The 12,357-nt window shown below is 28.1% G+C and overlaps 2 protein-coding genes across 2 annotated transcripts; both read left to right on the forward strand.

Annotated features, from left to right (window-relative positions):
- Positions 1-229: 229 nt before the first annotated feature.
- On the forward strand, positions 230-1,674 carry LOC124932468 (E3 ubiquitin-protein ligase PUB24-like). The gene has a single exon (XM_047473100.1). The coding sequence runs from the start codon at positions 241-243 to the stop codon at positions 1,477-1,479; it is 1,239 nt and encodes a 412-aa protein (XP_047329056.1). The 5' UTR covers positions 230-240; the 3' UTR covers positions 1,480-1,674.
- A 6,000-nt stretch (positions 1,675-7,674) lies between these two features.
- LOC124931836 (protein STRICTOSIDINE SYNTHASE-LIKE 3-like) lies at positions 7,675-11,500 on the forward strand. Its single transcript, XM_047472409.1, has 4 exons — positions 7,675-8,198; positions 8,339-8,614; positions 9,719-9,886; positions 10,911-11,500. Exons 1-4 carry the CDS (start codon positions 7,867-7,869, stop codon positions 11,311-11,313), a joined length of 1,179 nt encoding a protein of 392 aa, XP_047328365.1. The 5' UTR covers positions 7,675-7,866; the 3' UTR covers positions 11,314-11,500.
- Positions 11,501-12,357: the final 857 nt, after the last annotated feature.

Raw genomic sequence — 12,357 nt, forward strand, 5'->3', positions numbered from 1 at the left:
TTTGACTAAAAATGTTGATGGGTACTAATATGATGATATTTGAATTTAATTCAATGCCCACTTGTTTGCTTATATTTCTAAACCAAAAAAAAAAAACTTACGTTTACTTTTCTAGATTCTCCTACTTTTGTGTTTATTCAAAGTTTTCAAACCCTCTTAATATTTATAGCCACTTTCTCTTACCATACTTTAACACAATCCCGGCCTTTTACTTCTCGATCGATCTCCTTTCTCCTCTCCATGGAAGACCTAGAGGTACCACAATATTTCATCTGCCCAATCTCTCTTGAAATCATGAAGGATCCCGTCACGACCATATCGGGCATAACCTACGATCGTGAGAGCATCGAGCAATGGTTCGAAACCACCACCAAAGAATTATCGACTTGTCCGGTCACAAAACAAGTGCTTCCTCGAGACACCGATCTCACTCCCAACCACACGCTAAGGCGGTTGATCCAAGCTTGGTGCGTAGTCAATGCCATACATGGTGTTGAGCGAATACCAACCCCGAGATCCCCACTTTGTAAGTCTATTATTAACAAGCTCGTCCGCGATCTCAATGTTTCGAATTTGTACTTTGTCACTTTGAAAAAGATGGAGGAATTCGCGAAAGATAATGAGAGGAACCGGGCAATCATGCTTGATGCCGGCGTAGTCAAGGCCATGGTTATGTTGTTGATGAAATTTAGTAAAGAGAGGATAACTAATGGTATCTCGGAGGTGTTAAAGATACTCCACCTTGTTTGGAGTCCAACCACGGAAAACAAACAACTAGTTCGCGAAAACCACGATTTTATAGATTCTCTAGTATGGGTAATGAGAGTCCACGGCTTTGATAAACGAGGTTGTGAAGTGAGCTCAAATGCTATGTTGGTTCTCAAGTCGGTTATAGAAGTCGCGAGTACAAATCTCTTGGAGAGATTGAAACTCGACTTCTTTATCCAAATTGTGAAAATATTGAGAGTTGGATCAACAACAACTTTGCATGCTCTAAAAGCAGTGTTACAGATCTTGATAGAAGTTTCTCCGTGGGGGAGAAACAGGTTAAAGATTATCGAGTCACGAACCGTCTTTGACCTAATTGAGCTGGAGCTCAACCATAATCCTGATACGAGAACCACCGAGCTTGTGTTTTGTTTGTTGGCTCAATTGTGCTCTTGCGCGGATGGCAGGGCTCAGCTTCTCGAGCATGGCGCCGGTTTGGCTATGGTAGCCAAAAGAACACTTAGGGTTTCCTTGGGGACGGATGATCGATCGATACACATACTTTCTTTGGTGGCGAAATTCTCGGCTTCGAGTGAGGTTTTGATGGAGATGCTTAGGGTTGGGGCAGTTTCAAAGCTTTGCATGGTTCTTCAAGCGGATACTACAAAATTCTTGAAGAGCAAGGCAAGAGAGGTGCTTAGATTGCATTCTAAGGTTTGGAATAACTCCCCTTGTATTGCTGTATATCTCATGACAAGAGACCCTAGGTAAATCATTAAGTTCATGATCATTTATGCAAACATTTAAACATGTTTTTTTTGGGTTGAAATGGTCATTTTTTTGGTTGTGATGGAAAGGTATCGGAAAAAAAAATATGAGATTGTGGGTCGCCTCCATTCCGAGGGTCACAAGTAACATCAATTATTATCGGCTTGAAAACATAATATTGGTTCATGGGTTACGCCACTTCTTCAAATTTGTACATGTTAAATTTCTTTACAACGTGAATTCATAATTGTGTGACTAATTCTTTTTAAAACAATGTGTGTATATATATTTGAAGTAGAAATGTGATTTATTTTTGTAAGATTTTGTATAACCTCCTAATAATTAATGTCTCAAATCTCAAGCAATTGACATAGTTCTCCAAAATCAGATTAAAAAAAACAACAAAATTTGAAATTCCTTGATAATATATATTTTAAAATGAAATGAAATTTTCTATTGATTATAGTAGGAAAAATAAATTCATAAATTTAGTAAGAATTATGAAATGTGTTATCATGAATGGATGATTTTGGTCATGTCCTGCTTATCTTAGGTTGGGCAAGATGGGTCACCGCACAGGCCCCAAAATTAAGAAGGCTAAAAAAAAGTACTATAAAAAAAATATGTTTTATGTTTCTTTCCGTCTCTCTTTTTGATATTATAAGAATCATATTTTTTCTTATTAAATATTGTTTTTGAATTCAAAATTTATGCCCCAAATCTTAGATCGTCCAGACCCCAAAAATGAACGAGACGGCCCTGGTGGACCATTTGACTTAAAAGAAACGGTAATCATTATCGATTAATATGTTTAATTCATAATTTTATTATTATGACAATTAGAAAATTTTCATTGAGTAAACCAGTTGAGACGGTTGGAGAACTCATTGATCTTCTTGAAGATCTTCATGTTTATTAAAAAAAAAAATATCATTGGTGAACTTTTTTGTGTTATGTTTTTTTAAATGTTTTTCTTTTCATTATTATAATGTTTTTTATCATTATACTTAATCGAATCTCAATAATAATGGTTGACACCTTCAATTATATTGAAAACATCTCCAGAAATTATTACATCCGGTCAAAGTTAGTGAGTGAAGTTGGACTTTTAATCTCCAAAAATTATTGGCCAAAAAAATTTAAATCACGAATATAGTTGGACTTTTAACCTTTTGTTTTCATTCTATCATGCTTTTCACTATTACAAAGTCTCATTTTTTTTTTATATTGAACTTTGATTTGTGATTTCAATTTTTATCTTCTTTATATTGAGGTTTAATTGGGTGATTTTCATAATTTTTCTTACTTAATTATTGATAATAAAGAATTTTTTTTAACTTAAAAAACATTAGGTATATATGTATTACCTTTATTATCTTTATTAGTATTTAAAAATATATTTTTATTTTTTTTATTTTTGCAGTTTATTTACATAATCATATAGTTTAAATTATAAAAAAATATATATATAAAATAATGTAAATTATTTAATAATATTATTTATTTTAAAAATATATTTATAAAATAATTATATATTATTTTTTATAAAATTTCATCTAATTAATAATACAAACTACCCATAATAAATATTAAAATAATAACTTTAATAAGGTTAAAATAGTCTTTTACATTTCTTACTATTTTCTTATACCACAAACCAAACACAAAATAATAAAAAATATATAATTTATATTTTTTTTTTATTGTCAACTAAATACTAATAAATTTATACCTCTTAATAACTCCTTATAATTTAGAAAAAAAAGTTTATTTAAACTTGTACAACTAGCTCAGTTAAACATAAATATATTAATAAAAGATCATTTAAATATACGTCCTATCAAAAATTTATTTATTTAGTCTCTTTTAATAAATTATAGTTAATTTTTATTTTTTATTTATATATTTATTAATTAAATATTAATATATTTTTTATCCCTTTCTTTTTCATTAATAATAAACTTTTTATTTTTATATTTTTCATAAATTTTTTATTATTTCTATATGAGTATTTATTATTTATTTTTAATTATTTTAATATTATTTTTTATATATATATATAAAAGTATTTATCATTAATTATTTTAATTTTATATTTCTTCTTTTTTTATATTTTTTTATATTAACATTGATTATTAATTATTTTAAAATTTTTTGATCTCAATGGTTGATATAACAATGACTTTCCTTTCAATAATAAAAATTCTTCAACTAAAAAATAAATAAATTCAAAAATTGAATAATAATAACAACTCATTCAACAAAAGAGTAATAATCAAATTTTAGACAAAATAATGTTTTTACTACTCTAAGTTATGAATAAAAAATTATTATTTTTATTTATATTTATATTAAACTAGATAAGAAAGAAAATCTTTAAAAAAAATATTACAATAAAACACAAAATTCATAAATAAGTTGTTAAAATATTTTTAAAAATGAGAATTTAAGAATACGAGAAATAAAAACAGATAAAAAAAGAAGATAAAATAAAAAAGAGAAATTAATATAAAAAAAATAAAATGAAATAAATTTAATTGTTTTAATTAATGAAAAAGAGGATAAAAAAATTGAAATGAACTATCAAATTATACTAAATTGAATTTCATTAAATTCTAATTATATTTACCATTCTTAATTTTAAATGTTTTATCCTCCTAAAGATTAGAATTTGACCCTAATTTTAATTTAATGATTAACAGATATTATACGAGCTTAAAAATATAGTAATCTTATGATGAAAATATATAAATAATAAATATAATAAGTAGTATCAAAAAATGAGAAATACTCTACTCCAATTTGGTTTAAATCATTCAAATTAGGATGAAATAATGCTTTAAGACATAATTGAATTAGTTGGACAAATATTTATAAATTTATTAACATGTTTTAATTTATAAATATATTCAAATTAATTTATGTTAACCTTTCCATGACTTGTTATTAATTGACTAATTTTTCATGATTAACTATATATATATATATATATATATATATATATATATATATTAAGCAATACTTTTTTTATTTAAACTTGTTTCTTCACTTGTATTGTAGGTGATTTATGATAGACATTCCAATTATTGTTTGAGGCTCGAATTTGAGTTGTTTTTATTAAATAAGTTCGAACTTGGATCATTTTTATTAAATAATTTCGAACTTTGAATTGTTGTCATCAGATAATGTTCAAACTATCAAAATTTTAATTATTTGAAACTTTTTCTAAATTGACAAAATGTCTGTCATTTTATTTTAACATATCATTTTTCATTTGTCACGTTCTTAAATTTAATAATATTTGTCGTGTATTTTTTTTAAAATTGAGTTATTTTTTAGATTTATGCATTCTAATTTGTCGAAGTTAGTTTTGATGATTAAAAAATGTGTAATTGGAGGAAATATTTGAAAAGGTTTGAATAGAGATAGATTTTGTATTTATGTTTCAAAGAATTTATAACGACAAAACTTTGTGTACGGTTTACCAATTTGAACGTATTTGAGTTTTAAATTAAATATTTTTTTTGAGATATATGTTTAAAACTAAAAAAAAAACAGTTTGAATACTTTAAAAAATATATTATATACAGGAATAATTGAAAAATTGAAAAAGAAAAATTAGTTGTTATTTTATTTTTATATATGTGATAAATTAATTAAGAATAATAATAATATATTTAAGAAGATGATAGTTCATCAATTGTGAAAAAATCTAACTATAAAATTGTGTTAATTGAGCCTCCTACAGTACAATTCAAAATTCGAGTCTTATTCAATAAAACGACCCAAGTTCGAGTCTCAATTAACAATTGAGTCAAATTTTAATCGACTAAAAAATATTATAATTTGCTTACTAAAACAACTCTTAAAATTTAAATGGTGCATCTCAATTACAAAAATTAAGCTTTTCATTATTAAGGACAAATTTTATGTTAGATTTTTATTGAAAATATTAAGCTGTAGATTGTTATGTTTGTCTCTTCCAAATAAATATAGGTGTAGTGTATAATAAAAATATCTCCGATGAAAATCGACTTACAAAAAAAATAATAATAATAGTAAAAAGTTATGGTCATAATACAACCACGCCTAAGGTACACGTTGTCCCATTGAAGAGATATATGGTACTCACTAAAAATAAATTGGACAACTACACATCTCTACCCTATGTACCTCATATATATTAGACCTAATTTACAAATTAAAGCTATTTATTATGATAATTGAAATTTAGGGTACTTTTTTTAAAAAAAATTCACAATTTTATACTTCTTATAATTAAAGTTATACAAAAATAAGGTTTTATTTTAGCGGTATTAAACGTCGTTAACTTATTATCTACGTTTTATTTATAAATAGAAAATAAAATATTCATGTCACTCATTTAACAACTGAATTTCAACGAATTAAAAATTTTGGCTACTTATTTTTTAAAATTTGGTAGTCAAAACTTTCAATTCGTTGAATTTGATAATATATATATATATATATAATGATGCTTAATTTTCAAAAATTTTGAATTGTCGGGTCGAGAGTTGTGGTTAATTTGAATATATATGTGAGAGTAAATTAAAAATTCTATCACATTTTCACCGTAATTTTTTTTTTCTCGATTTTTATATCAATACTCGTGCAAATACACGGGCTACATGCTAGTTAAATTAGTAACATAAATCTGTATTTATTTATAAATGTCACATATATAATAAATTAACGACAGCGTTTGAAACGATAAAATCTCTAAATTTTTATATAATTTAATATTCCAGTAAAATTTGATGAAGAAATGTAATAATTATTCTTATATTATTGATAGCATGAACCAGAAATTAATTTTATCACGATTATTTAGAATCTCATTTAAATAATATATTTGTTTAGTGGGAATTAAATCTGAATTATTTATTTATTTTTTTATAAAAAAAAATTATGAGATCTTCCTTTTATATATTATATGTTTTGAGTTTTGATAAAAAAAAAATAATAATAAATTTACTAGTTGAAAGTATAAATTAATTAATAGATATAAAATATTGTTTTTTTTTTTTGCATAGGCTCACATGGCACATCCTAAACATAAGATTTAAAAAAATTACTCTATTAAGGTTTAAAAATATGAAATCATAATAAATATTATAATAATAGTTAATTATCAAGATTATATTATTATTATATTTTATTTTATTTTGTTAATTATATTACACAATTATTATATATTTTCTTAAATAATAAAATAATAACAATCATTTTTCTCTACAATATGTTCAAAAGATCTATCTACCATTTTTTTTGTTTGGCAGTATCCAATAATTCAAAACTTAATTTCAAAGTCATATTTTGACTACTTTTTATGGATACAGATAATTTTTAATGGAATGACAAGCATTTTTTCTTCCGTGAACCTAATCCTAAGAATGCTTATAGAATGTTTTTGGTTGGTTATTCAAGAACTATGGTCTTTTGTTCTAAATTTGAACTATTTTAAAAAACTTTAAAGAAAAACAAAGCGATCAATATCAACTAGTAAAACTTAGTAGTAAGTTGCACGAAGTGGCCTGTTAAAATAGTCGACTTAAAAAGCCAATATATCAAATGTTCAATTCTCGTTATTAAACGCTTTGAATGAAAACGAAAAAAAAACTAAGGTAGGTGAAACGTTAGTTATAAGGGTGTTCAATATTTGGTATAAACCGAATATCCGACCGAATTTAAATTTTATTTTCGATTTTTGAATCGTTCAAATACGGTTTCGATTTGGTTTCGAGTTTGAGTTTCAACTCGAAAACCAAATCGAAAATCGAATTCATTTTTTATTATTTATTCTTTCAAACTTAGTTTAAGAAAAAGTTCAAAATAATCCAATTAGAATTTTTTTATTTAGATTTAATAATAAAAGAAAAGAAAAGAAAGAAGAAAAAGCACGGGTGGTAGAATAGTACCTGCCACGGTTTCAGACCCGGGTTTAATTTCCGGCGGTACAGACCCGGGTTTAATTTTTGGCGGTACAGACCCGGGTTCAATTTATCGCTGGTGAAAAAAAGAACAGAATTCGGTTTGATTTAATTTAAATTTTTAAAACTGATTAAAAAAAATAAAAATTTAAATAAATCGAATCGAGTAATTCGAAAACTAAATCGAAAGTTGTTTACAAATTTGAATATGGTTTAGTAAAAATGAGCAGCACACTATTTACACTAGGCGCCAACTTCGTTCCTCGTGTCTACCTAACAATTCTGCTCTCTCTCTCTCTACAAGAGTCTCCGATCAGTCTCCGGTGACGATCTGAAGGGAAGAAATACGAGAGAGACGGAGAGAGTGTGAAAGTATAAGCTACCAAATTTGTGAAACGTACGTACAATTTGATCTCTTCACTTCAGCTAACCGGAAACAATGGCGACATTGGCGAAACTCCTGGCCGGTCTGTTCCTTATTCTGGCACTGTACTGTGGAATCGATCCTTTTAACCACAGTGCTATCTCCGATTTTCCTGATTTTGAAGCTTACAAGGTAGGCATGCCTTCTTGGTCGGAGGTTCCCAAGGAGATAGACACCGAGAATCTGCTCCAGAAATCCGAGATTAAGTTTCTAAACCAAATCCAGGGACCAGAGAGCATGGCGTTTGATCCGTTAGGTCGTGGTCCATACACTGGAGTAGCCGACGGTCGGATTCTCTTCTGGAACGGCGAGGCATGGACTGACTTCGCTTATACTTCGCCAAATAGGTGATTTATAGTTTCAATTCATACTTAATTTTTAACTTAGCTTTAAGTTATTTTCTCTTGTTCATATGTTCTAAATAGATTCTCTATTGAAATATTTTGTTAGCTTTATTCATATGCCTTAAATCTATGATTGAATTCAGATCAGAAATATGCGATCCAAAACCATCATTCCTGAGCTATTTAAAACATGAACACATATGTGGGAGGCCATTAGGGCTTCGATTTGATAAGAAAACAGGGGATTTGTACATTGCTGATGCTTATTTTGGGCTACTGAAAGTTGGGCCAGAAGGTGGACTTGCAACATCATTAACTACTGAGGCAGAAGGAATCCCACTTAGGTTCACAAATGATCTGGATATTGATGAGGAAGGAAACATTTATTTTACTGATAGCAGTATAAAATTCCAAAGAAGGTGAATACTTTCTACTTTCTAACCTGCAATTTTTTATTCAATCTTTTTGAATAATTAAATAGTTTGTATTTTAAACTTCTGCATAGTTTATGGTATATATGTTTACTACAAACTAGTAGTGAGTGCTTAGAATTACTTCATTTTTTTAGTGCTTAGCATTAATTACAACCTTCATGATAGATATACATTATTAAATCTTTATGTATGCATACAAAGAGGACAAATTAGGTTCTTAATTTCTGTGCAGCTGCACTAAATACATGTATTTTTTTTAAAAAAATTAGGAAATTATTGCCACTGAAATGAAGTTGAGAACTTTGATCTCTTAGTCAACACTTTAACTATCTTAGTGGGCTATACACAAATTAACATGAGTGAGACTATATTTAGATGTGTATAATTAGAATTAGATTTAGAATTGCAATTTCGAGATTAGAATAATGGGATTAATGAATAAAAAATCATATACCTTCAATTTCATGGGAATTATAATTCCTTATTTTAAGTCATGAATAAACAAAAGATTTAGAATTTGACTCCATTTCTAATTGGAATTGCAATTTATTTATTATTATTAATTTATGATGCTAGCATAATCCTTACTTCAACTTAAATCATTTTTAGTGAGAATTGAACCCGTGTCTTTTATTCTTTGTTCTTTTAGGCAGACTCTTACTACTTGAGCTACCTTAGTGGGTTTTTCAAAACAATGATTCTTGTTCTAGATCAATCTATATCATGGTGGATGAAAACCTTCAGTAGGACGATTTGATTTTTAAGTACAAATATTTCTTTCCCCTGCCCCTTTTTTGGTCTCACTGAAATCTTGTGTTGTATTTAATGATGTGGAAGTTGCTATCTTTGTTTGCAGTTTGAATGTTTCTAAGATGTCTTCATTTGTTCACATTTGTACAAAATTCTTTGTTCTTTTTAGTTACAGTCCAATGTAATGTTTTTTTTAGTATTCATTTTGTCGGAGGTTCTTTCAAAACATTCACACAATTGATTAGCTAAGCCAGTTTTGTAACTTTTGTTCCACTAAGTATATCATTATACTATATGTATTCTCTGTCCATCCTAATTGTTTATGATTTTGCCTTTTAGGAACTTTCTGCAGCTAGTTTTCTCCTCAGAGGATAGTGGAAGGGTTCTGAAATACAACCCGACTACAAAAGACACCACTGTGCTTGTAAGGAATGTCCAGTTTCCGAATGGTGTGTCTCTGAGCAAGGATGGCTCGTTCTTTGTGTTTTGTGAGGGTTCTTTGGGCAGGTAAGTTATCTCACAAATATTTAAGTATTGAATAATGAATTTAAATACCTAAGTAATTATATGTTAGGAAATAAAGGTTGAATAAATCCATACATAAAAACACTCTCCCAATTGAACTATTCTTGTGGAAAATATTCATATATCCAATTAAGTTAGAATTTTTAATTTTATTTGATTTTTTTTGTGACCCGGGTATATTCCTGAGGTGGCTAGCATGACTTCAAAGTTATGAACCCCTTTAAATTAGAATTGGATCTTAATAATTAAGTGACTTTAAATAACAATTAACAAACTTGAACTTATTCAAATAAATCAACAGATCTATGGGGGTAAATTGTGGTGTTGTTAAGACAATGATAAAACAATTTTTTTGTTTCACATAAAAAATAAGTTTTACTTGAACGATAACCTTTACTTTTCAAAAACTAGTGAGTCTCTTTTTCTTAGATCCATGAAACTGTTAAGATCTCATGTACTATGAGAAAAACTGAACCAATACATAATGTTATGACATGTAGTGCTTGCTTGTTTGATCTTGGGTTTTATGTTGAAGTATTTTTCTAAAAAACTAAAATACTAAAGATCCTAGTCACAACCTGAATCAAAATCATGTAAACCAAAAATTGAAACGACAAAATAACACACAAAACAATCGCATAATAAAAAAAAAAACTCAAACCTAACATCATAGAAATAAAGAAAAAATCCAAATTCATTTAGCAAAGGTCAACACTGATCTTGATGCCCTGTCTTTGTGCATCCCTAGAATTAGTGTCCCTCGTAATGTCATAGTTTACCCACCATTTCTAGAACAATAGGAGTTAATTTAATAACTTCTCTAATGATAGCAGTTAAGTTGTTAAACTGCCAATTAGTTTCTTGTACCAGTTAATTTATTTTCTCTAGGTTTAGAACTGCCATATACAGAAACAGGTTGAGTTTCTTCTTGTTCTTCTTCTCAAACTAGTGACCAAACTGAATTGAAAGATGTTTTTCTTTCCTTTCTTTCTTTCACTCAATGTAGGTTGAGTAAGTACTGGTTAAAAGGAGAGAAAGCAGGAAGTAAAGAAGTTATGGCCATACTCCCCGGTTTCCCTGACAATGTGAGGACAAACGAAAAGGGAGAATTTTGGGTGGCAATTCACTGCAGGCGCAACATATATGCATATATATGCGGTTTATATCCAAAACTAAGGATGTTCTTATTGAGGTTACCGATACCTGCAAAGATTCATTACCTTTTACAGATTGGAGGACGGCTCCATGCAGTGGCTGTAAAGTTCAGCCCTGAAGGTAAACTTTTGACCATATTGGAAGATAGACAAGGTAAGGTTGTTAAAGTGATTAGTGAAGTTGAAGAGAAAGATGGGAAACTGTGGATGGGTAGTGTCTTGATGAATTACGTCGCGGTTTATAAGCTCGATTGAGGGAGACTGAGATCACATAATATAGACTTTATTTATGGTGTGATGATGGAATTTTATTTAATTTCAGTTATGTTAGTTAGTGTCCTTGATTATTTGGGCTAGTTCCTTTGGAATTCATTATATATAGACTTCTATTATGTTAATGTAGATGAGAATACAAAATAATGGGCATGTCTCTTAATAAAATTAGAACAGATCCTTATTTTTGTATTTTTTTTAATAAGCAAGTTATCTGTTTGATTTATCCAACATTTTCAATTAGAGTTGTTATTTTGAACCAGTGATAGTCAAGTACCAACAAATTCGTTTTATAGTGATTAAGTGCTGAATCACTACTAAAACTTTTTAACTCGGAAACAACTAGGAAACAACTACCTTTGATAAATTTCGACTCAAGAACGAGACAATGAAACTGTTTTACAGGAAATGTATCAAACACATTCTTCAAATCAAACTCTTATAGTTTATTTGACTTTTTTAACATTCTAGTTTCATATACTTTCTTTAATTTTAAAATAATATATCTAATCAGTTCTACCTTGAAAAGTCATTACAAATTATAATATGTAACCCGGACAAAAATCTAAGATAACACATTTACAAGTATTTCTTTACCATCGAGTCTACTACCATATTTGCTTCCTTATTAGGGAATTGAATACGTGAATCAAGAAACATCGAATGAATTTCTCTTGGATAGGATAACTCACTTAGTCGTCTACAAAGGGAAATGCGTGGTATGAAATCTCGTCAGCTATAGATATAGACATTATTTTTTCACACTAATAAGGTCTCAAATCACATAATTGAGTTCCTTAATTTGTATGTTTTATTATTGTTATCGAAATCTCTAAATAAGAAGAGGCTTATGTATATGACATAATAAAGAAAATAGTTAATTAGGAGAAACAATACTAACTTGAACTAAGTAAATATTTATCTTTTAAATAATTACTAAAAATAGTTACAAAAACGGGATTTACCACTATAAACGCATCGTTGAATTCCATAAATAATATTTTTTCTAAAACAATTAATGGTTTA

This window comes from Impatiens glandulifera, chromosome 3, assembly GCF_907164915.1.
Source record: "Impatiens glandulifera chromosome 3, dImpGla2.1, whole genome shotgun sequence".
NCBI lineage: Eukaryota > Viridiplantae > Streptophyta > Magnoliopsida > Ericales > Balsaminaceae > Impatiens > Impatiens glandulifera.

Excerpts from the sequence above, each read along its gene's own strand:
- LOC124932468 (XM_047473100.1), top strand. The coding sequence starts at position 241 with ATGGAAGACCTAGAGGTACCACAATATTTCATCTGCCCAATCTCTCTT.
- LOC124931836 (XM_047472409.1), top strand. The coding sequence starts at position 7,867 with ATGGCGACATTGGCGAAACTCCTGGCCGGTCTGTTCCTTATTCTGGCA. Across the intron at positions 8,199-8,338 it reads GCTTATACTTCGCCAAATAG|ATCAGAAATATGCGATCCAA; the intron begins GTGATTTATAGT and ends GATTGAATTCAG. Across the intron at positions 8,615-9,718 it reads AGTATAAAATTCCAAAGAAG|GAACTTTCTGCAGCTAGTTT; the intron begins GTGAATACTTTC and ends TTTGCCTTTTAG.